Raw genomic sequence first — 24,782 nt, forward strand, 5'->3', positions numbered from 1 at the left:
GTAATTATCTAAATGTATCTTTCCATATCTGTCCATAACACGGTGGTGGTTTTCTCTGGGAACCTTGTTTGTTAATTAAGTCAATGAATTTATACCAGATTGTATGGAACGTGTCAGATTCTTTTTGTTGTCTTTGTGCCCTTATCTGTTGAGTTAGTTTTGCAGCCTAGGGCTTTTATTTCTCTTTATAAGTGGGTTGAAGTCCTGGGCTGCCAATAAAGGTCAGGATCCTTGACCGTGTCCCTGGAATGCAGGAGATATCAACTAGCTGAAAAACTACTAGGTTCATCTGTCTACCTTCTCCAAAACGTACAAACAGCAGCTGTGTATGAGGCATTTGACATCCCAAGTAGTGGCCTAGTTTGCCCCTATGGTTGGGTCAATCCTGACTGCAAATACTCAAAATACTTATTTTCTCAAACGTAGGGCTCTATAAATTACAATTACTGAGTTCACTCAATACCGAAACACTACACATCCAATCCCAATCAGATTTCTAAATCAGTTGTCTAAGAAGTCATTTAACAGAAAAGCCAAGGCAAAAAGGTAGAAAAAGGATGTTTAATACAAGAATATAACTTCGACATATTTCGGGCCCTCAGGTCCTTCTTCAGGGTAATCTAAAGAGACAATATATAATGTTTATACACTCACATATCCAAAGAAAGAAGGGAGGAAAGGAAGAAAGCGACCTAATATCTATGCTTTAGTGATTATGACTCTTAGGGCACAGAAGATACAGAAGAGGATCCATTCAAAGATGAACATAGAGCTTCCAATTCAAGAGACTTTTAAAAACAGATCTGAACAAACTTGAAACAAGAGCATCTTGTTGACAAGAACACAGAAACGCTTACAAGAGGGCTGGAACTACCAACCACGAAACAGGAGGAAAGCCTAATCGTAAATCTGTCTAGTAAAGTATTTACGAGCCATGAAAGAGGCATTTTGAATAAGGGGTTGTCTTTTGTTCCCACATCGGTGTACGACCCATTATCTACCAGGGTAGAATTGTGTAGACTTATAAGACATATAAAACTTAAGAGATTATTTCAAGGATACTAGTAAAGAGGAATATCATTCTAATACTCCCTTTTGTCCTAAGTCTAAATGTATTCCTCCAGGTAGGGTAAAACCTTGTATTCAAGTTTTTGAGGATTTGATACTGAGGGATCTAGAGATTTTAGAAAAGACACAGAAAAATCGGTGTGTGAATTTGAAATACACAAAAAGACAGGCTGTGAAGGTTTGAGACCTACAGAGGCAAGGAAAAGGAAAAGGTCAGGCCTAGAGGCCTGGGGGGGGGGGGTTGTTTGGAGGGGGTAACCCTGACAGGAGCAGTTTCATTTCCCTTAAGTTTCATTTTCCTGAGTTAGGTTTCATTTCTCCAGGTTTGAAACTGTACTTTCGGTTTTGGGGAAGGAGGGCATATAAAGGGAGAGAGAGCCAGTGAGAGGGAGACCAGATAGAGGGAGACAAGAGAGGAGGAAGTCAAGAGTCAGAAGAAGACCAGAGCAGGAAGAAGCAGCCTGGAGAAGTCTAAGTGCTGCTAGGGTAGAGGAACTTGCGTTTTTGCAACCTTATTTTCTCTTAATGCCTTTTGTATCACTCAGGTATATTCTGTAAATACTTTTAGTTGAAATTGGCTTGATTAACACCCAGGTTTCTGAAATGCCAGTCACCCACGTCTACACCCTAAACCCATTATTGAGGAGAGGAAGTTTAAAGAAAGGAAGGTGGGACTCTTAAGTCGGCAAGAAATCCTTACGGACTTGCTCAGGGGGTCCAGGTCATAAGGGGAACCTTAACACAGGCATTAGACAATCTGGCCAGGGATAATACTATAATTATCAAACCAGCTAACGAAGGTGGAGCAATAGTATTAATGAATAGGACTGATTATTAAAAGGTTTATAAGCAATGTAATGATAGAAAGTATTATAAACTATGTAACCAAGATCAGATTCAAGAGACACACAGAGAGAGATCAGTTATTTCTTAGAGGAAGGGGTAAGTCTGGGATATTTAACTAAGAAAGAATATGATTAGCTGCAAAACTTGGTTCCCAAGACTCCCCTATTTTATATATTACTGAAAATCCATAAGGGGATTTATCCACCTCTTGGGACAGCTATAGTTTCAGGCAGTAATTCAGTCCTGGAACCCTTATCAAAGTATGTTAGATGTTTTTGGCTCCCATTGTTGTACAATTAAAGTCATAGGTAATGGACTCTACAGGCTTCATGAAGTAACCTATGGAGTTGGGCAATATTAATTCTAATGATTGTGGTAACTCTAGATGTCAGCTCTTTATATACAACTATACCACAAGAGGATGCATTACAATGTAATGAGGTGTTAGATTCTAGAGAAAAAAAGATGCCACCTACACATTACATTATAGCTCTTACTGAATTCTGTCCAAAATTACTTTCATACCCAATTTTATTGACAAACACATGGAGTATCTATGGGTCCCCCAGCTAGAATTGGAATGTCTATATATGGGACAATTTGAAGACTTATGTATATATTCTTTTGATAATCCATTTTATGAGTGTATTAAATTTTGGTGTAGATACATAGATGATATATTTTTTATTTGGCAAGGAAATATGGATGAACTGGATGACTTCTACAAATAGTTTAATATCAGAACAGATAACATCAAATTTGAGATGACCTGGGACTACCACAACATTCACTTCTTAGATATAACCATGAAAAAAGAGGAAGGCTAAGCACTATTCGTTATATTAAAAAAAAAAACCTGATCGGAACAAACTTCTCAGGCACGATAGTGCACATCCTAGACATATTTGAGAGAATATGGGCAATTCATAAGAATTAAGAGAAATTGTACAAAAAGATTCAGATTATAAAAAGGAATCCAATAATTTACATCAAGCATGTATCCAGAGAGATTACTCAGAAGGAATGACACAGAGAACTAGAAGGAGGCTGTACAGTATAAGCAGAAGTTCTTTGCTGTCACCCAAACAGAAGAGAACCACCAATAGAAGAGTATGTAGTTTACCTTTTCATAACATTAGTAATTATATAAGATATTCTATAAATAAACATTGCTATTTAGTAAAAGATATAGTTGGATGTAAAGAAAATGCGTATACGGCTATAAAAGATCTAGGAATATAGGTGATTGGGAGTTCAGGTCAGGAGTGACACATCAGAAAAGACAAACTGCGAGAGACAGCTTCTCTTACCAAGATTAGGACCTCTAGTAGGAAATTTGCCTTGTGGTCATTGTAATATTGTGAGCATGTTTGAGATTAAAATACTTTGTGAATCCCATAGATGGGAAAGAATACACACTGACAGATTTCACAACATGCAATAGTAAGTTTGTGATGTGTGCTATACTTTGTCCCTGTAACAAACTATATATAAGGAAAAACTACAAGGAATCTTAAGCTCAGTATAGGAGAACGTATCAGTAATATTAAACATGAAATTGTGGGAGCATCAATAGTTCAACACTGGAAAGACAAATCCCATAGAATAAGAGACCTTTCATTCTGGGCAATAGAAATGATAAAGAAAAAGACAGAGAGGATCCTTTCAGAAAGGGAAGCCAGGTGGATTCTGAGGCTGAATGAAGTCACTTCCTTTGGTCTAAATGAGTCTCTCAACCTTGCAGTACTTCTTTGAAAAACAGCTGTTTCTAATTATTTCCTGTGTATTTAAATACCCAGGATTTTCTCTTGGAGTGAACATAGCACAGGATACTGGGGGTTATGGAGAAAATGAAATCCATTGCATTCTAACAAGTAAGCCAATTTATATTTCATGTATGTGAATGTTTGTAAATAGTTTTTATGCTTTGAGCCTCTCATTCTTTATGTGTTACTCTTTTACACATTAATTAATTAAATTTCTTAATCGCCCATCTGGCTGGTCACCCAGCCACTCTGGGCGATGTACAACAGTACAATTTAAAACAGTAAAATTACACATTAAACATTATTTAAAAATACCCTAACCCACCCCAAATGCCTGCCTGAACAACCATGTTTTTAATGCACGACGGAAGCTCATTAAAGAGGGGGCATGACGGAGTTCCCTAGGGAGGGAGTTCCACAGAGTGGGGGCCACCACAGAGAAGGCCTTCTCCCTCATCAGCTTAGCTGTCCTGGCTGATGGGACAGAGAGAAGGCCATCCGAGGCTGATCTTGTTGAGCAGCCTGTCTGGTGTTCCTGGAGGCGCTCCTTGAGATAGGCTGGGCTGGAACGTATAGGGTTTTAAAGGTCAGAACCAACACCTTGAATTTGGCCCGGAAAACAACTGGTAGCCAGTGCAACTCCTTCAGCACCAGAGTGATGTGATCACACCGGCAGCTGCCTTTAATCAGGCGAGCCGCCGCATTCTGTACCAGCTGCAGCTTCCGAACCGTCTTCAAGGGTAACCCCACATAGAGCGCATTACAGTAGTCTAAACGAGAGGAGATCAGGGCATGTACTACCGATGGGAGCAGATGGTTGGGAAGGTAGGGGCACAGCCACCATATCAGATGGAGTTGATACAACATGGTGGTGCACATTTGTATGAGTTATGCGATATACAACGGTGGATCTGTGCGTGTATAAACATTATATATTGCCTTTTTAGATTACCCTGAAGAAGGACCTGAGGGTCCAAAATGCATCATTTCTTTCATTGCATTAAACATCCTTTTTCTAGCCATTTGCCCTTGGCTTTTCTTGTGGGGTTCTCCCTTTTTGTTGGCTAAGATGGTATTTGCACAGACGTTCGTTCCATAATCTATTGAAACTACAATTTCTATTCAACTGCTAACAAAACATTAAGGACAGTAGGAAAACCGTAACCCAGTCCTCAAAATATCTATTCTCCAAGAGCCTGAAGTGGTACAAAAATCAGTCGCTTGAGAATACTGTACGTAAGAGGAATGTACTTGGATAGAGCATTAGAGATCTTTCTTCCAGGACAATTACTGTATAGTGATGTCACCTTTACTAAAATATTAGTGCCATAATTCTTACTATGCAGGTTGTTAAGACTAATTATACACTCAGCAATTCAAAGTTGATTTCACTTCAGCACTTTTATTGTTCTCCAAGGTGCTTAGTACAACGTTCTAGAATGAAGAACCTGTCCAATGGCTAAAACTAGAGCAAGGCAGTGGCTACACAGAAACCAACGAATCAGTCACTGTTTACACTTACGGCATGGTATGACACATATTTGCATATCTAAATATGCAAATAAAGTGTGAGTGATCTCCTTAACCCAAGGCTTTAGTAACAAGCTGCAACAGAGGGAGGTCTTGCATCACTTATGACACACTCATCTAGGCAAGTCTCCACCTGCTGAGGATACCCTTTGCATGACCTTGCAGACCGAACGTAACACACAGATGTAATATATTAAGAGGTCAGGAGAGCTAAGGTCTTGTCGATTAAGATTTCCTAGACCAGGAATGGGGAACCTCTGGCCCTCCAGATGTTGTTGAACTTCAACTGCCATCATTCCTGACCATTGGCCATGCTGATGGAAATAGGCATCCAACATCACCTGGATGTTCTCTCAGATTGCAATCCTTTACATACTTACCTTGCAGTAAATCCCATTGAACCCAGTGGGATTTCAAAGTGAACATGGATAGTATTGTGCTGACTACAGCTCTGAGTATATTGCAGCAGTAGAACAATCTCCCATCCATATGTAACAGGATGGTAAGTTAGCTTTAAAAGCAGCTGGATAGCTTTGCTGCAAGGGAATGGCTGTAGTTATGTTGGCTGCTTTTTGATTTTTTTAAAGGAGGGGTGGGGAATACGTGGCCCGCCAGATATTGGTGGACTGCAACTCCCATCTACCCTAGCCAGCATAACCAATAGTGAAGGATGATGGAAACTACAGTCAATCAACATCTGGAGGCCCACATATTCCTCATCCCTGTTTTAAAGCAAAACAATTAGAAAGGGGTGATGGGGAGAGGGAGTGCACAACCTTCAAAGAAACAGTATTTAAAAAATATAAGAAGCAACATGTTCTCAAATGGCAGGGTATTATTGCCGGGTGAGGGGAAAGGAACTCCTCCTGCCCTTGAGTGATACAGCAATGGAGCATTCAGCCAAAAAGGTATAGGTGTATCAGGGAGAGTTTTGTCACTTGCTGCAACTAACACATGCACAACCATATTCCATACAGCACTCCCAACTGCAATGGATGTGGAAGCAGTGGTAAAAAGTTACTGCAGAGCTACTACTTTGAAGGAAGACATCTGGATGCTACCCAACGATGGTGCATTTACTTTTCAAAAAAGGAGTCCATCAAATCCCTAAGAAATTGCAATGAGGTGCAGGAGAGGAGGACATCTTGAGGCATGCAGGGCCAAGTTCCTAGAGGGCTGAATAGTTAAAACCAGAGCCTTGAATTGTGTCCATAAAGTAGAACATATTGTATCTGCATTGGCACCGACAACATCCCGCTCCCAGCCATAAACAAAACAGTAGTAATGGTTAGGAGTAACTCATAACAGCTCCTTCTCTGTGGCAAATGAATAGGCCAAACAGACCATCTCAGATAGCAGCAAAAAAGTGATCACCTCTAGAATTTACTCTTTCTGTACCTGCACATGTGAATGAATATGAGATAACATTTTTACTAGAAATAATTCTCACCACTGCTCCAGAAATGCTGCTACAAAAGCTCTCGGAGACCCTATATCAATACCTTTATTGCAGGAAGGCATATTAGCAAAAATAAATGAAAAACAGCAACCAGTGTAGACACAGTATTTTAATAGCTTAAAGTAGCAAAATATAGAGCTATAATAACAAACACTGAAGTGTTCACGTTTACATTCTCTGTACCCCTAATTGGTGCTTCCCTTAGAGACATCAGTCACAATCCAACACAGGGATACAGATTTGGTGATTTCATTGGTACTTAGGTTTGTGTTGAATTGTGGCCATTGATTGTTACATCTCCATATATTTGTTCTCCTCATAGTAGAATAAAAAATCACACACTGAATTAAGACTCCCCTCCAGTCTCAATTAGGTACCTTTCACACTTGAAGACAGTATGAAAACAGGTTCCACCATGACTGAAAAGTTGGACATTTCCATATCTGGTGCTGGATAAATCTATTTTTCATTTTTAAATGTTCTTAGATTCTATGATAGTATGATAAAGTAATACTTACTGTAATGAAATCTGATGAATGCGTCTTTATTTGCTTCTCAAGATTTAAGAACATTGAGAGCCATGCTGAACCAGACTAAAGGCCTATTTAGTCCAGCACTCTGTTCACACAGTGACTAACCAGCTGCCTGTGGGAAGCCCACAAGTAGAACACGAGTGCAATAGCACCTTTCTGCTCATGCTTTCCAGCAAGTGGTATACAGGCATACTGCCTCCAATACTGGAACTAATATATAACCATCATAAGTAGGAGTCATTGATAGTCTCATCCTACAACCCATTTCACAGTTCTAAATAATTAAAGATTTATCCTAGATTCAACAGCACTTCACTGTAAAGATGTGACATCTTAGTGATCATATTCTACTTATTTTTCTTAGCTGTTTTTCATTTTAGCACTTAGGTTACCACTTCTACTGAGAAGTGCAGCTCTAAATATAAAACTTACACAACATTTCAAAGTGTGCTTTTTATCATAAGAGTTGTGCCTATTCATTTTTCATGTGCGATGGCACACATCTGCATGTTCACAATTTCTATTTTTAGTAATAACCCATGAGGTTTAGAGCAATGGTTCCAGGCTTTTAGGATGTTTCTCAGAATTCTACGGTTGGCTTCTGTTTTAATGACCCATTTCATTTAGTAGTATGGGCTGTGCCTACTTAACTATTTTCTCCAAAGAGGACTTGGTAGTCCACAGGCCTACCTTTCCCGATCACTCACGCCCAACTGCTCATTTGTACCTACTAACCTTTGTCTTTCAGAAGACAATTTAAGTGCTTGACTTGGGGTGCCTTTCCTTGTGCAGAGCAGCCAGCTCTTAGAGAAGGCTCCTCCATCCTTCCGTCATATGAAATGTTTAAGAGTGTGAGAACACCACACATTCAACATGACTAGAGACAGAAATACCACATTGCCTTTTATTGATGGAATGCAGCCCCCTGAGAAGCTCCATTTTGGATTATAAAATCTTTAAGTCTGTGATTCCTCCAAGCCACAATAAAGCACCATCAATCTACAGACTTATCAGATTGCTTCAAATTAGTTGAATGGAACAGAGATGAAGTTTCAGGATGCTGAAAAAAATATGTAGTAGTGACCAGTTGTAGGATTCATCTTGGAGACTATCTTTTTCAGAGATAATTGCAGGCACTTTTAGAAATACTGACCCCCGAAGAAGGCGCATATATACTATTCAGGGCCAAAATGTGTAGAGCTACTCCTTGGAATAAAACGTATGATTTCAACATCCTGAGACTTTGTCTCTTCTTTCCATTGGGCATTTTGGATGTTCTTCAGTTTTTTTTATCCCCCCTTCAAATCAGTTGAGAAATACATATTTGTTCAAACGTTTATTTGCAAGTCACGTAGCACAGTTCTCTCCATTTTTTAACTGTCAGGTTCCCCTCCCCGCATTAGTTTCTAACAGAAAAGATGCACATATAATTCTACTAAAAGGGCTTCATACTACTGCAGAGTCTCACATACATTTTGGGGGCCATTTCCTGTTGTCAAGTTTGTAAAAACATCATGCAAGAGAATGAGCTGTTCTTTAAAAACAGTATTCTTGCAAGCAGATCAGCACATAGATGAAAACTGCAAGTACATGTGTATATAGGTATCTTTAACACACCTCTTTAACAAAAGAGGTAAGGCATTCATTAGGCATTGTTCTTTTGTATACTGTCTGGGAACAAACACTCCTATTTGCTTGGAAATGTCAGTCTCAAGTTTGACATGATTTATAAAGCTATGGGCTTCTGCTTTTCAAAGTAAGAACCCCATGGGGGCAAAAGCACAACTGAAAGTTAACTAGTACCCAATAATATTTATACAAAATTTAAAACGTGGGTGGTATACAGACCTGCATGATAAGAATCTGCCATTTCACGATTATTCAGTCTTCTTTCAAAGAGTCACAGTTCTGGTACATCCAGAACGGTTCCTATGCTTTCGAAAGCTGCTACGATGGTGAACTAGCAGACTCTGGAACGGCACCTCCCATTACTATATTGTTTTTGTCAGTTAGTGTTTTAACAATAGATGTAGCTGGAGATTGAAGCACTTTCCGCGATAGTCTCATTCTACCATCAGTTGGATCGCGCCCAAAATACTTCACCTGTTAGTAGGAAGAAATGAGATTGCAATTTCATTTACTGCTGCCATTTGTTCTGCTGTGAGCTGCTTTGAGCAAAAATTTGTGGAAAAGTGACATACAAATAAATAGATAACGATGAATTTGATCTCAGCTGGTAGGAAGGTTTGTGAGGTTTCAGTGTAACCCAGATGCCAAGGAAGTTATTTTAAAAACTTTGTATTTTAAAAGTTTAACAAAAGTTATTTATTTTAAAATAAAGGTAGAGACAGGACATCTTGGGAATGACTGAAAGCCCCACAGGTGCAAGGGCTTCCCCCTTTTCTTCTGTGAAGTACTGTGCTACACGTACGTATGGGGATTCCCCACTGACATGCTGAGCAGTCAGAGAAATGCACAAGCCCCTTGTGCAGGCAGCCCTTTGTGGATGCATCAAAGCAACTGGATCAGAGCCTTGGTGCTTGATCCAATTCTCTTAATTTCACTACCCCCAAATATGATGACTTTGTGATGCATGTATGCAGACCAGTGGGATTTTATGAGAGAAGAATATATGCCTGTTGAACACCTTGATTTTACCTCTCTCTTGACTTTGGGCCTAGTTCTCACTGAAGTGCTATGTCTGTGTGCGGGTGGTACCCACCTCAAGAGTGCAAGTGGGGGTTCACATGAATGAATGCTCCTCCATACCAAATAAATTCCCTGCACATACACAACTAAATGTCACAAGAAATCGTTCTGGCCCAGCAACGAAAATAGCAGCAAGCTATTTTTCTATGTACAGGGATTTTTTTAATATGGAATAGCATTTTGGCACATGAGGACCCGCCTCCAGTCTGAAGTAGTACAGCCCAGAAACAGGCTTACCATCTCAGGGAGAACGTGTCCCAAGGTGAAAGATGGAAAGACAGGTCTATAGGTCAAGGTAGGGAGGAATCAGAAATGGAAAAGAAAACAGGCCAAAGGCATACAATTCCACAAACATTGAACTGATTTACTAGTCTGTGCCATGGCAATTATGCCATGGAGTTCCACAGGGCTCTATTTTATCCCCCATGCTGTTTAACATCTACATGAAACCGCTGGGGGAGGTTATCCGGAGGTGTGGGCTGAGGTGCCATCAATATGCAGATGACACCCAGCTCTACCTCTCTTTCTCATCAAAACCAGGTGAGGCAGTGGCTGTTCTGAATCAGTGCCTGGGCACGGTAATGGACTGGATGAGGGCTAATAAACTGAAACGCAATCCAGACAAGACGGAGGTACTGTTAAGTGGGTGGTTCGTCTGCCCGGCTAGGTGATATTCAACCTGTTCTGGAGGGGGTTGCACTCCCCCTAAAGGATAAGGTTCGTAGTTTGGGGGTGCTCTTGGATCCAGAACTGTCACTTGAGGCACAGGTGAACTCAGTGGCACGGATCACTTTTTATCAGCTTAGGCTGGTATACCAACTACGCCCTTATCTGGACAGAGATAGCCTAGCTACAGTTATCCATGCTCTGATCACTTCTCGTCTGGATTACTGCAATGCGTTATACGTGGGGCTGCCTTTGAAAACGGTCCGGAAACTTCAGCTGGTCCAAAATAGGGCAGCAAGATTGTTAACAGGGACTGGCCTGCGAGCTCATATTACACCAGTGCTTTTCCAGCTGCACTGGCTGCCAGTCCATTTCCGGGCCCGATTCAAAGTGCTGGGGTTAACATTCAAAGCCCTTAACGGCTTGGGGCCAGGTTACCTGAAGGATCGCCTCCTCCCATATGTGCCTGCCCGGACCTTAAGATCATCATCAGCGGCCCTTCTCCGTGAGCCCCTGCCAAAGGAAGTGAGGCAGGTGGCTACTAGGAGGAGGGCTTTTTCTGCTGTGGCACCCCGGCTCTGGAATGAGCTCCTTAGTGAGGTTCGCCTGGCGCCTACATTGTATTCCTTTCGGAATACTTTAGGAAAAAAATACTTTTTTATTTTCCCAGGCATTTTAGCATTTTCGCTTTCTAAATTTTTATCTTTGCTGTTTTAAATCTGTATTTTAAACTCTTGCACTGCTGCTAGGTTTTATTGTGGTTGTATCGTTATATTGTGGTTTTAATGTTCTATATATTTTAAATTGTTTTATTGTGTGTTGTTTGGTTTTAATTTTTGTGAACCGCCCAGAGAGCTTCGGCTATTGGGCGGTATAGAAATGAAATAAATAAATAAATAAATTTTCATGTATTAGAAAGGTTCAAAAAGTTACCTGGATTTCTTGGTCAACTTCCAATCCAAGAGCACTAGGGTGCTTAATCTAGAACAGAATATTCACAGCATTACATTTGTTTTTACAGCTTAAGAATGTTTTTGGCGTAACTGGAAATCATATATAAGCACTTGCCACAAAATTCACTCTTCTTAAGAATTCATTCTCAAACTTTCCATTTCCTTTTTCCTTGGTATTAACATCCAATTGCAACATTCACTAAATGGCTATCAAGATCAGAAGTCTTTGCCATGAAGTCTTTAGCACAAAGAAGTAGAGGCAAATCTTGTCAAATAGGTTAGTTCTGCTTAAACTGACCGTTCTAAAAAGTGTCTCCAAAATACTGTCTTCTTGACCCAAAGGTACAAGTACACCTGCTTAGTGTCACATCTCCAGTTTTGGCATGGTGTGGAAATAACAGCAGCAACAAGAGTTAACTTAGAGTGGAATCCAATTAAGTTATCCCAATGATGAACTATTCCATCAGAGGAAGGGGGGGGGGTGGCAGTGGCAATACACCTTCCCTGTGCAGTGTGCCCTCAAAATCTGGTCTGGCAGGTTGGGGTACCCTCTAGAGGAGGTTTCCAGGAGGCATAGGGGCTGCAGACAGGAGATGAAGAGATGAAAGTGCTGTTGCACAAGCGGCAATACTGGGTTCTGCCCTTAGCTACTATTATTTGAACAGAGGGAAAAATAAATACCTTTCTTTGATCCAGCTGAGAGTTGTGCAGTAGAACAGGAGTCATATTTGGATACAATTTTACCATCACTCCAATATCTCTGCATAAAAAGAATAGCGAAACTTGAATTATTTCAATAGGAGTGGAGGGCTTGCAACACATAATGTACTCCTCTTTAGGCAAAGCTAAGCCTGTTTCACCCCTTCTTCTGTTTTCGGTAAGATTAAAGAACCTCATTTTATCTGTCTGTGCATGCATTTTATTTCTTTTTTAACTGATTTTTTGACCTTTTGCTTTACAGTCATCTCAATTAAACTTTGTAGATATGGTTAACGTTTTCCTGCTCCTAGAAGAGAACAGGGAAATCCCTAAACTACCATATGTCACACCTTGCAATCACTTGTCATTTATCTTGATCTGAAATCTCACACAAACGGCTGGAGAAAACATAAGGGAGCATTACACCACAGTTAAGGAATTGGGCCAAGGTTGTGGAATTGTACACTCTTCACACATATACAAATTCCTTTGTGTGGGGGTCCAAATGTTGTGCAATTGCACACTTTTTCTTTTTTAAACACATATAGTTGGGTAGGATGCAGGATCAGGTCAGTCATGAGGTGAGGGATATATCAGACTAAGAAAAAGGGTTGGATCTAAGATCTGCCTTCTACAGGAGGAAAGGACCTTCCACAAGAGGAAGAGCGCCACTCGCGGAAGGTCCCTCTGTCTGATTTTTGGGGATCCTGCTCCTACCCTCGCCACAGCTCGCCCCATTCAGCAGGTTCTCGTGACTCCTTGTGTAGTATTTTCAGGGGGCTGGAGGGGCTGCTGTGGGAAGGAGGTGGTGGTGAGGAAGTCCACTTCCACCAACACAGATGATCCAGCATAAATCTGGATCCAACCCCAACTCCATGAGGATATTGACACATCCTTTCTTCACTGCACTTCTAATCCCATTTAAGAAGACAGCCTATAAACTGACACCTATGTTTTTTAAATAATCCCTTCAGCAGTTGAATATGGAAATTCACTCTCATTAAACAAAATTATAAGAACACACCACAAGCTTCAGACTTAATGATTTTTGGAGTCATATAGCGGGCTGGTTTGTATGGCACACTGTGCTCACCATGGGTCATTTAACCCATGATGAGAGACACGCGTGAGGCTGCCATTATGAATATGCAACCAACGATGGGGTTGCATTGTGTTGTCTGAACCTGGCCACCGTGGGTTATTTGAGAGTTAAACAACCCTACTACAAACTCTTGAATATCCACAGTGCTTGGGTTCATACGACACACTGCAACCCCATTAGGGGCTGCATATTCATACTGATGACAGCAAATGCCAGAGCTCATGGTGGGTTAAACAACTCACAGTGAGCCCAGCATGTTATGCAGAACAGGTCAGTATGTACTTAGCTAAGAAATGGACTATTTGCTTACATACAAAAATGCTGAAAAGGGTATTTCTAGAGACTGCGTGTGTGACTGTTTATGCACTAACACATATACATGTAAACATAAACACACACCGCCAAATCCTGATCAGCTTCAGAAGAGGAGTTTTATTTACCTCAATTCAGTGATTGTTGCTGTATAAATAGCTCCAAATTCCAACTGATAGTCCTTCTATATAAAAACAGAAACAGTAAGGCAGATTCGCAGGAAAAAAGGACAAAATATACTGGTGAAGTTCCAAAGTAAACTTTAGTCCTGAAAACCTAAGGGGTTGTCAGACTTCTCTTTCTGAAACGCAGAGGAATTTTTAAAGAAGTGTGTAATATGGCATGGGATGGGGCCTTCAGAAAATTTAAATTCTTCATGGGTACTACAAGCCCTTTCATTTAGAGTAGCTCTTTGGATTCTGGCCATCAGGTTGTATCCAAACAGTGTCTATTTCTCTGTAACAAGCCATTCTGTGCTAGCAGAAACCAAGTTCTGAACTATGTGCAAGGGGAGAATCCAACTAAAGTTTTGCTCGCACAACTGGTTGCAGAGTGTTCACAAAGTGATCTGCTAGCACCTGCACAATGGAAAAAGGCAGTGAAGCTCTACTAGATCAACAATTTCTTCCGCTGATGGTAGATTGAATTTAGGCTATTATATTTTACTTAATGCTCACCCTAACCAAAAGGGCTTAAGGAAGGAAAAGTAACTACATACATAAGAGATAGATCTCTGACCCTGAAGAGTACACACAATTATTAGGTACAATATATAAGACTCAGTTTGAAGGTCATGACTAGCCATGGGTTATTTAAATCTTGGGTAGTCATGAATGAATGGGAGTCAGCAAACATACTGGCTCCTGCCTGCTCCCGCTGAGCTAAATAACCCAGGGACACTGTCCCAAAGTTGTTGATTGTGACATGAATGTAGAATTGTGGGTTACTGCAGGAGAGACAATCCAGAGTTGTAACCCAAGAACAACCATGGGTTACAACTCTGGGTTGTCTCTCCCCCAACAACCCACAATTCCAGGTTCGGACTTCACGATCAACAAACTAGGAATGGGAAGTCCCTGGGTTGTTTCACTCCACCGGGCTGCAGTTGGAGCAACTGGGGAGCGAGAAGCAGTTTGCTCACTCCCACTTCACTTGCAACAACACAGGCTTTGAATAAACCTTAGGTTGTGTGAAACAGGTCTAAATCTAAAGTTATTAAAACAAGCCCTTACATCATCTTTGCAGATTTCTGTAATAAATTCTTGTGCTTCATGCATAGCAGCTGGTGTTGGAGCAAATACGGAAAACGTCTCTTCGTCTATTTGGCTAACAGTTACTCCTTCGGAATAAAAATGTGAATACAATTAACATTTATTTAAAACAACCACATTTGCTGTTTGTTAAACTACTTACACTAGTGCAACAGTTACATTAGAAACAAGTAGTGCAAACCTAATACCCGAATTCTCTTGCATACCATCAAGAGTCTGGTAGGAAACTACGGACAGTGCTCTTCCTTCCCTCCTCATTGTTCACCACGGTTAAGGATTAAGAATGCAAATGCTGTCCAGATCTCCCATCTTAACCAGACTTTGAGGCCAACTAACTTGAGGAAATCCTGTCTGGCATTAACTATTAAAGCTAATGCAGCAGTGGAAGGGGAAGAAAAATTCACACAAGAGGGGGGAAAATTTGTGGTGGGGGAGTGCACTATCTACAGCCTACTCCCTTTTGGGGCATTCCATCTGCAGTATCCTACAGCCTCATTCGCACCAAGACAAACCAGAACATGGAAATCTTTAATTTGTTACCACTTTTAGTCTGCATTATCAACAGTACAATGCAATACAGGCTTTCACCTGGAAAATGCCCTGGGATAGGTCTGCTGAACAATGGTGCCTTTATAGTTACAAGGAACAGGCAGACCCTTTAAGCACTACAGTACACGCCATTTCCACCATGTGTGCTGACCACTGACAGCCATAAAAAACAGGTCAGGCGTTATGTCTTCTATGTGTCTGCATCTCAAGGGATGGTCCATGGAGCAATTTACAAATGTCTGAACTGACCCACACTCAATGGAAACTAACATAACATGACAAATGTAGGCATTGAAAGCAAGGTGACTCACCAGTTTCAGCTTGAAGTTTCTTTAAATTATAACCTCCGGGGCCAACAAATCTTGCCCTTCTTGATAACGGCACTTGAACAGTCTCTGAAATGTAGAGGGTTCAAGTCAAAGGCACGCTGTGGTAATAAGATTGGCAGCGGGGGTGGAGGCAGATGCTTTTTCTCCCTAGCTCAATACATAAACGTGTTACTATTTAGAAACCTGATTATTTGAATCCTGAATTACTTTTGTTGGTAGGAGCATGCTCACAGGATACTCCTGCCCATGAAAGCAGGATAGAGATGACTTTCGTCAATTCTCCCTTCCCGCTGCTGTCCCTTGTGCCACCTGAAAATTTGCTCCAGAGGGCTGTGGAGCCCTCCAGAAAATTGGGGGGGGAGGGATGGGGACTGCAGCGTAGAATCTGTGAAAGTTGCCTCCTCTCCTTCCACCAGTGGAATCCTCTGGTGGATCAAAAGCCCCTCAATGAACAGGAGGAGCCTTCTGTTTGTGGAATGATCCAAGCCATTCCTTTGAAGGATGAGTTTTTAGCTACAAGATACCATCAGTTTTAGCTATGAGATACCATCAGTTGGGGGGGGGGGGGTTCAAGTAACCCCACTGTCACGGTCAGACCATTTCCGGGTGAGATCTGGACTCATGGCACTACTCCCCTCCTGCAGGTGTGGGGGACCCATTCAGATAGTCCACCCCAGACTGATGGAATCCAATGGATTTCTGAACGCTCTTGGAGGTAATCCAGCCGAAGCACTAGTCTCACTGTGGAACAGTGAGATGCAAAGGGCCATAGATTTAACTGAACCTGAATGCCCTCCCTGGCATTGTGGAGCCCACTCTGCTCCCTGGTATACTGGGGAGCTATGGGCAATGAAACAGGCTGGACGTCGGCTAGAGTGCAAATGGCGCAAGTCTTCAAGTGAAGATTGACTGAGCATGCTCTAAAGCACATAACCTTTCTACTGTGTGGCAATGTGGGCAGCAAAGAAAGCTTATTTTGCTGCCTCCGTTGCATCCTCAAGTAGCCGTTCAGTGGAGCTCCTTCGGGTGTTAACACTCTCCCCAGTCAATACGGCCTTGGTCCCCTCAAGGACCCACTGTGGCCTTTTTATATTGGACTTTGAGAAAATCATTTGTCTCCAACAGCAAACTTGACACTGTTGGTAGTGCAGTTCCAGTCAAGGTGTCAGATGTCACCATCTGCCCGATTTTGAGGAATCAGTTTCAGTTGCTGTCACCTGATGATGTGGACAAGGTACTTGCAGCAATGTAGCCAACCACGTGCCCTCTAGATTCTTGCCCCTCCTGGCTAATAAAAGCTAGCTGAGCAGGTATGACTGGGTGGGTCCAGGGTGTGGTGAATGCTTCTCTTCAGGAATGGGTGGTCCCTGCTGTCCTTAAGGAGGCAGTAGTGTGACCACTCCTGAAGCCCACTCTGGACCCAATAGTATTAGACAACTACTGCCTAGTTGCAAATACCCTTTTCTTAGGGAAGGTACTGGAGAGGGTCATGGTGAAACAACTGTAGGAAGATATCTTAGAAGATATTGATTATCTGGTCCCATTCCAATCTGGGTTTCATCCTGGTTACGGGACTGAATCAGCCTTGGTTGGCCTTTATCAAGAGAGGGACAGGGTGAGTGCAAAACTGTTAATTCTGCTCCATCTATCATTGGCTTTTGATACTGGCTTTTGATACTATCGATCATGGTATCCTCCTGGATCAACTCCGTGGGATGGGCATCAGAGGCACTGTGTTACAGTGGTTCTGGTCCTGCTCCTACCTATGAGGCTGATTTCAGAGTAACACTGGGTGATTGTTCCTCGACCTCATGGCAATTGAGCTATGGGGTTCCACAGAGTACCATCTTGTCCCCAATGTTGTTTAACGTCTATATGAAGCTGCTAGGAGAGGTCATTAGGCAATTTGGAGCCAAGTGCCATCAGTATGCTAAGGACACACAGCTCTATCTCCCTGTGACATCTGAATCAGATGAGGCTATGCAAGCCCTAGATCAGCGCCTAAGCTCAGTAATGGGCTGGATGAGGGCCAATAAACTGAAGCTGAATCCTGGCAAGACGGAAGCCCTGTGGGTGAGTGGTTCCTGAGTCCAGGAGATATGCTCAATGCCTGTTCTAGATGGGGTTGCACTCCCTCTGAAAGATCAAGTCTGTAGTTTGGGGGTACTCCTAGATCCATCAGTCACTGGAGGCCCAAGTGGCCATGGCGACTTAGAGTGCCTTTTACCAGCTTCAGCTGGTTTGCCAACTACACCCTCTCCTGGACAGGAATAGCTTGGCCACAGTGGTTCAGGTGCTACTAACCTCAAGACTGGATTACTGCAATGTACTCTATGTGGGGCTGCCCTTAAGGTTGCCCCAAAAGCTGGAGCTAGTGCAGAACACAGCACCTTGGCGGTTGTCGTGAGCTGCCCCTTTTCAGCATTCAAGTCCTTTGCTGAGGGACTTCAGTGCCTATTCGCTACCGGGCCAGGTTTAAGATTTTGGTACTAGTGTACAAAGTCCTAAACAACTTGGGACCAGGTTACCTGAGAGAGTGCCTTCTCCCTTACCAGCCTGCCCGGTCACTGAGATCATCGGAGGGCTTGCTCCTGGTGGTTCTGCACGGACTATGGCCTGATTGGAGACCACTGGAGAAGAGCCTTCAGCGTGGTGCTCCCTTTCTTTGGAACTCCCTGTCCCTCCCAAAGCCAACATTGTGTTGTTTCTGGCACCTCCTGAAAACAGCTGTTTTCCAGGAAGCATACCTTAACTGACCAACTACCATTTTTATTGGCATCATGTTTTTAAAAGAATAATGTTAATATGGTGTTTTAATCTTTTATCTCTTTATTGTTTTACTCATCACTCCGGAATCTGCTTTAGATATGGAGCGATATACAAATGTTGGAAAGAAAGAAAGAAAGATGGTGGCAAGTCAGATTGGGTCATGCTGACACATCCCTTAGTTACATCATGTTTAGGTTACATGCAACATGCTCTACATGGGGCTGCCTTTGGAGACTGATTGGAAGCTTCAGCTGCTTCAGAATGGTGCAGCCAGGCTGTTCACCACAGCCAGATATAAGGAGCATGTGTCTTTTAGATGACAATAACTACACTGCTGCCAGTCCATTTCTGGGCACAATTCAAAGCGCTGATTATAACATATAGAACCCTAAACAGCTTGGGACTAGGCCAGCTGAAGGACCTCCTTCTCCTATACAAACTTACCCAGGTGTTGAGATCCTCCAGAGAGGCCCTTCTCTCTGTCCTGCCAACATCTAATGTGCATTTGATGAGAATGTGAGAAAGAGCCCTCTCAGTGGCTGCGTGTAGCCTTTGGAACACTCTACCAAGAGAAATTCATCCAGTCCCCTCATTGATAGCTTTCTGACGAGAGGAAAAGCGCCTTTTCTTTAAACAGGCATTTTGGCCTACTGGACTGACTTGCTTTGATTTCTCTCTGCTGCTCTGTGTTTAAATCTGCATTTCTAATTGAACTATGTTTTTAACTGGCAGCCATTTATCATCTACATTAATTTTGTGATATTGCTTCCTTAGAACAAGTTGTGCACAAACATGCTTATATTATGGAAAGTTCTACATAAATATAAATGGAAATTTTCGATGTGTGTGTTTTTCTAAAGATCACACACTGATGCAGATACTGGATAGAACAGACTTATGACTGAATAGATGCGAAACCGACACAGACTAAAAATAGGCTGATTTGTCTATCCTTTATCTCCAACCCACCCAATTCCCTGGTTTGATATGTATGCTATTACCTACAAGTGGTCCATTCTCTTTTCTGCTTGCTCTTGGTTTTGCAATTGCTTTGTTCATAATTTGCAAGATTTCTCTCTTTGCCACTATGGGGAAAAACAAAAACCATTTCCAATTTAAATATAGAACACACATGGTAACATTTTCATTTTTTAAAATCCTGTCTGGTTACAGGGAAAGCTGCCTTTCTCTTTTGTAAGCTTCTAACATGACTAATCAAGCAAACCTTTTGCACTGCTGCACCACATCAAGGGTTTCAGGCGCTTTTGAGCAGCCTTATTGTTAAACAAAAAGCAGAATTGTTTCCAGTCTTATACTTGCTTCATTAGGACATTCAGAACACCATATCTTGTGTCCATCTCTATGTATGATTTCCACTGCTTCTTAAAAGCCCTCCATCTCCCCCCAGGTGAAGAATGTTACATTCCTAAGAGCTTCAACCACTGTGCAATAAGAAACACCTTTGTGTTTTAAGCTTCTGTTGCTGTCATGTTGACTGGGTAGATACAACATTTTTGGGATAGGGTTCTTGGAAAATAAAAACTACAATGATCCCCATTCGCCTCTAAATAATCACAATTTTCCTTCTACCACCTAAATAATGGGTCTGTACAGAACAGACAGAAACACCCCCTCAAAATTTACTTCAATGAATTCTTTGCTTAGAATTAGTCACATCTGGCCGCACAGAACTATTTACTTAAGACGCTGACTGCATTTTCTAGAAACAGGCTAGCTAGCAAAAATGCTTTCCTAGAGAAAGGAGGGAGACCCAGCTTTCTTCTTTAGAAATAGAAAGCATGCTGGGTGGCATAGTTCATTGGCCATAAAGAACAGTTTGACTGGGAGAAGAAACACAGCTAAGGTTTAGGCTGAAGATCAAAGCATATTGGTCGAAATTTGAATCCATAAGGTATGTTCCCCATATGGAGTAGGGAAATCTGAATCCATAAGGTGTGTTATGCAATACTTAATCACTTTTAATTGGTAGATCAGTTAGCTAAAGCTTTAAGGTGATTAATTAGTGGGGCTGCAAGTTAGGCTTTCCTTCTAACAACAAACAGTAGACTTTGTTTATTTAATGTTAAGTTCACACTTCATTGAGACACAAAATTAAAGTTTGGTAATATGAAAATATATTCAAATTTAATAGATCAGTCAGTCAAATAAACCAGCTTAAAGAATCAATTAACTAAAATCTTTAATTGGTTAGTAAACTTAAAAAGAAGGAAGAAGATCTCTGTATCACATCATAATTTCTCCTTTGGAGGTTATGTCCAAGAAGTACTTTGGCCCCACCCAATATAAACCACCTGAAAGTTTTGATATTGTTACATGTAGATCCTTCCTCATTTGCTTTTCTATTTAAGAGTAGCTGGTTCAACACCCATCAATATTGCATATATTTTAGATAGAAGCTCTTTGAATTATGTTAATGAGGTTAATAATTTATTGGATATTCTCAAGTTTCTTCATATTAAGATTTGTCATGAATCACACTCCTAATCTGTAAATATTGGAAAAAGAGACAACCAATACTGCATTATTGTCTTACTTCATCCTAATAGATAAATGTACTCTTGCACAAGAGGGGCCATACTTTTTACCAATGCATGTTTTTTCCCCCACCTGTCAAATTACTCATTCCTATCATGCCACTGAATGAGCTTTATATGTGGGGGAGTGGAGGAGAATGCAGAAGATCTATTAAGTTCAGAAGGGACATGGCTTTATAATGCTCAAGGCAACTTAATCTTGTAGCATGCAGAGCAGCTGGGCTCTCTTGAAACTGGCATAGATTAAAATAGAGATATGCTTATAACACCCTTATTCTCATCCCCAGCCCCCTCCCCTTATTACACATTGCTGAAGGCTTCTCTGTTCGTGTTATGCTGTATTCATTTATTTTGCTTTGCCTCCACTGATTTAAAAGCCAAGATAGGGTCTGTTCTTTTGGATAAAGATCTGAGAAAAATGTAACTGTCTGACGATATGGTACCACAGCTCAAAATATATCACGGTATCATAGAATAGTAGGGTTGGAAGGGGCCTACAAGACCATCGAGTCTAACCCCCTGCTCAATGCAGGAATCCATGTCAGGGGATACCTGACAGATGGCCGTTCAGTCTCATCTTGAATGCCTCTAGTGTGGGAGAGCCCACTACCTCCCTAGGGAATTGCTTCCACTGTCATATTGCTCTAACAGTCAGGGAGTTTTTCCTGATGTTCAGCTGGAATCTGGCTTCCTGTCACTTGAGCCCATGATTCTGTGTCCTGCATTCTGGGACAATCGAGAAGAGATCCTGGCCTTCCTCTCTGTGACAACCTTTCAAGTACTTGAAGAGCACTATCATGTCTCCCCTCAGCCTTCTCTTCTCAAGACTAAACATGCCCAGTTCTTTTAGTCTCTCCTCATAGAGCTTTGTTTCCAGTCCCCTGATCATCTTCGTTGCCCTCCTCTGAACTCTCTCCAGCTTGTCTGCATCCTTTTTAAAGTGCAGTGCCCAGAACTGGACACAGTACTCCAGAAGAGGCCTAACCAGTGCTGAGTAGAGGGGAACTAGTACTTCCTGGGATTTGGAAGCTATGCTTCTCTTAATGCAGCCCAAAATAGCATTTGCCTTTTTTGCAGCCACATCACATTGTTGGCTCATATTCAGCTTGTGATTTACCACAATTCCAAGATCCTTCTTGCTTGTAGTGTTGTTGAGCCACGTATCCCCCATCTTGTAAGTGTACATTTGGTTTCTTTTTCCTAGGTGCAGAACTTGGCATTTATCCCTATTAAACTGCATTCTGTTATTTTCTGCCCAGAGCTCCAGTCTGTCAAGATCATCCACAGTGTGAAGTGGCAGGCTTTGCACTGCCTGATGTTTTAATGCTTTTGTGCATATCTTAATAATATCCATGCGTACTAGAGACAAGATATATTTCTGAGTGGTGGAGTAAATGCAGCTTCTAGAGACTGTGTAAAGAATGATACTTCTAGCAACTCACAACATTTTAATAAGGCATCCCCCAAAGGCAAAGACAGAGTCAAAAAAGGGGACAGTGGTTTACCAGCAATGGGTAGGACTGCTTTTGGTATATAGGGACAGATGGAATGTGTGTCATTATAGTAGTTTGCAGGAGACTCTTATTTAGAAGGCCTCATTGTATAAATTGCCACCCAAATAGAATAGAAAACTGAAACTAGACAGAGACAATAAGGTGGACATTGGTACAGATTTATAACCTACCCAGTTCTTAATTGTCCCCTTCATGGAACAAAATCAAAACACCACAAAAATAAGCCAAAAACTGAGTACTGTGGGCAATGCAGTTACCTGTGGCTTGCTGAATAGCTTCCATTACAATTTTAAGGGGTACTCCTGGTAGCTTGATATCAGCCTAACAATGCACAAATGAAAAAATTGAGATCATTTAAATTTACCAATGGCATAATTTGAGGACAGATTTTTTTGGAATTAAGAAGGTTTCAGTAAGATACCTGTAAGGCAGTTATTCCTTTATTCGTTCCAGCCATTTTAAAGTCCATATCACCATTATAATCCTCTATTCCCTGCCGAAAAATAAGTATATTGTGTTTTTTAAGTTTGCAGACAAAAAAGCCTTACATTTGAGTCCTGAACATATTATATCACATGCTCTACTGCAATCAGTGGATTAATTTCTTCATAACTGCTGCAAGATCATTTCACAGTGGAGACCTCTCTCAGTACCCCCAAACTAGTGTTTCATGGTTTCCTTTCTGACAGTCAAAGTTATTTTTTTTTTTAGTATAGCTAGTTTTGAGTACAACAACACTATAAGCATAAGGGCACAATCCTATGCATGTTTCTGTCTAAATATGCATAGGATTGCGCCCTAAGTGGATTTTAAACTAATGAAGGTGTTGCAAATTCTGTTAGAGAGCACTAGCTCAGTCAAAAGAACCACAGTTCCCAAAATTTCAGGTAAGCAACTACATTTACACCAGTTCAAGACATTCATGTATACATCTACTGCAATGTTGTGGTTAATGTGAGTTTTGAAGGTGTGGGAAATTTGCATAGACATTTTTGGATAGTCAATATGCATGGACAATGTCAATATCAACCAGGTACAATAGCCCATCAAAGTATGATCCTCAGTAGAGCATCCTACTGATGTAGGAAGTGTTAGGTGGTTGCTATGCATATGAACTGGGCATTCTCCAACAGCCACTGATGATAACACCTAACAAGTGTGCATTTTTATAACACTTTCACAGTGATCAACACACTTCCCATAGATTACATTGTAACCCTGTAAGCCAGGTCAGCATCCTTATCCTATACTGCAGATGGGAGGTAAGCAGCTAGAAAGTAGGTTGCCTAAGGCCATCCAGTGAATTCATGATCAAGGAGAGATTCAAGCTGAGGATTTTGTTATTCATAGGTTTGCCTCTTAGCCTCCTGCTGTTGCTGTGAATTTCTGCACAATTTATGTGGGTTACAGATTTTCTTCGTGCTGAATTTTATTACACTGGTGGAAAATTGGTGAACCGCCCAGGGAACTTCAGCTATAGAAATATAATAAATGAAAATTTTGATTATTTTATTTTAGTTATTAATTACATTTTTATACTGCCCAATATCTGAGGCTCTCTGGGCAGTTCACAATTAAAACCATAAAATACAACTTGAAAAACACAATATAAAACTGAAAAAAGTTTTAAAACATCAGGTAAAACCAAGGTAAAACCCAGCAGCAGTTACAGCCCCGGGAAAGCCTGTGTGAAAAGGTGTGTTTTCAGGAGATGTTTTCTGCCTCCCGAACTGCACAGAGGAGGTTTTTCCCGAGGGTGAGTGCCCCTACAGAGAGGACTTGCTGTTGAGGTTCTTCATGGTGACATTCCGTTCTTTCTGGAATGACCAGCAGGACCTCTTCTGAAGATCTTAATTGTCGTCTGGGTATATATAAGGGAAAGCGAAGAGTGCAGATTTTACAGATTGATAACATCTCAAACTGAGAAACAGACTCAACCAGGAACTCACCAGAATGTCTGTTAGCAAGCGATAATCCTCAATATCTCCATTTTTTTTAGAATTAGGCCTGGTAACCAAACCTACAGCAACACCTGCTACAGCAGAAGATATTGGGACTCCTAACATGAAAAAAGAAATATATATTTCTGGGTTACAATACCACTTCCAATGATATCATTTCCACAGCCCTCTTAATGTATGAATGCATCCAA

The 24,782-nt window shown here is 41.3% G+C and overlaps 2 protein-coding genes and 1 long non-coding RNA gene across 5 annotated transcripts in view; 1 reads left to right on the forward strand and 2 right to left on the reverse strand.

Moving 5' to 3' along the window:
- PPP4R3B (protein phosphatase 4 regulatory subunit 3B) overlaps nt 1-9,158 on the reverse strand; it is a 57,774-nt gene extending 48,616 nt beyond the window's left edge. The window contains exon 1 of the mRNA XM_084829278.1: nt 9,051-9,158. Coding sequence (XP_084685404.1) covers nt 9,051-9,072 — 22 coding nt within the window. The 5' untranslated portion in view covers nt 9,073-9,158. The remainder of the gene's footprint in view (nt 1-9,050) is intronic.
- On the forward strand, nt 1,533-24,717 carry LOC146360277 (uncharacterized). Its single transcript, XR_014786987.1, has 3 exons — nt 1,533-1,613; nt 3,714-3,788; nt 24,630-24,717. It is a non-coding gene; the product is annotated as an uncharacterized LOC146360277 (long non-coding RNA).
- Nucleotides 8,733-24,782, reverse strand: part of PNPT1 (polyribonucleotide nucleotidyltransferase 1) — a 43,670-nt gene continuing 27,620 nt past the window's right edge. For 2 of the 3 annotated variants that reach the window (XM_084829281.1, XM_084829282.1), the window contains exons 19-28: nt 24,580-24,689; nt 23,052-23,123; nt 22,888-22,951; nt 19,563-19,646; nt 15,775-15,858; nt 14,876-14,982; nt 13,772-13,827; nt 12,212-12,290; nt 11,511-11,558; nt 8,733-9,305 (exon numbers count right to left, since the gene is read on the reverse strand). In XM_084829281.1, the coding sequence (XP_084685407.1) occupies nt 9,150-9,305; nt 11,511-11,558; nt 12,212-12,290; nt 13,772-13,827; nt 14,876-14,982; nt 15,775-15,858; nt 19,563-19,646; nt 22,888-22,951; nt 23,052-23,123; nt 24,580-24,689 (860 nt within the window). In that variant the 3' untranslated portion in view covers nt 8,733-9,149. The remainder of the gene's footprint in view (nt 9,306-11,510; nt 11,559-12,211; nt 12,291-13,771; nt 13,828-14,875; nt 14,983-15,774; nt 15,859-19,562; nt 19,647-22,887; nt 22,952-23,051; nt 23,124-24,579; nt 24,690-24,782) is intronic. The other variant, XR_014786986.1, reaches the window with a different exon arrangement.

Source organism: Heloderma suspectum, chromosome 1, assembly GCF_057233095.1.
Source record: "Heloderma suspectum isolate Gila_16-S chromosome 1, 16-S_ref, whole genome shotgun sequence".
NCBI lineage: Eukaryota > Metazoa > Chordata > Lepidosauria > Squamata > Helodermatidae > Heloderma > Heloderma suspectum.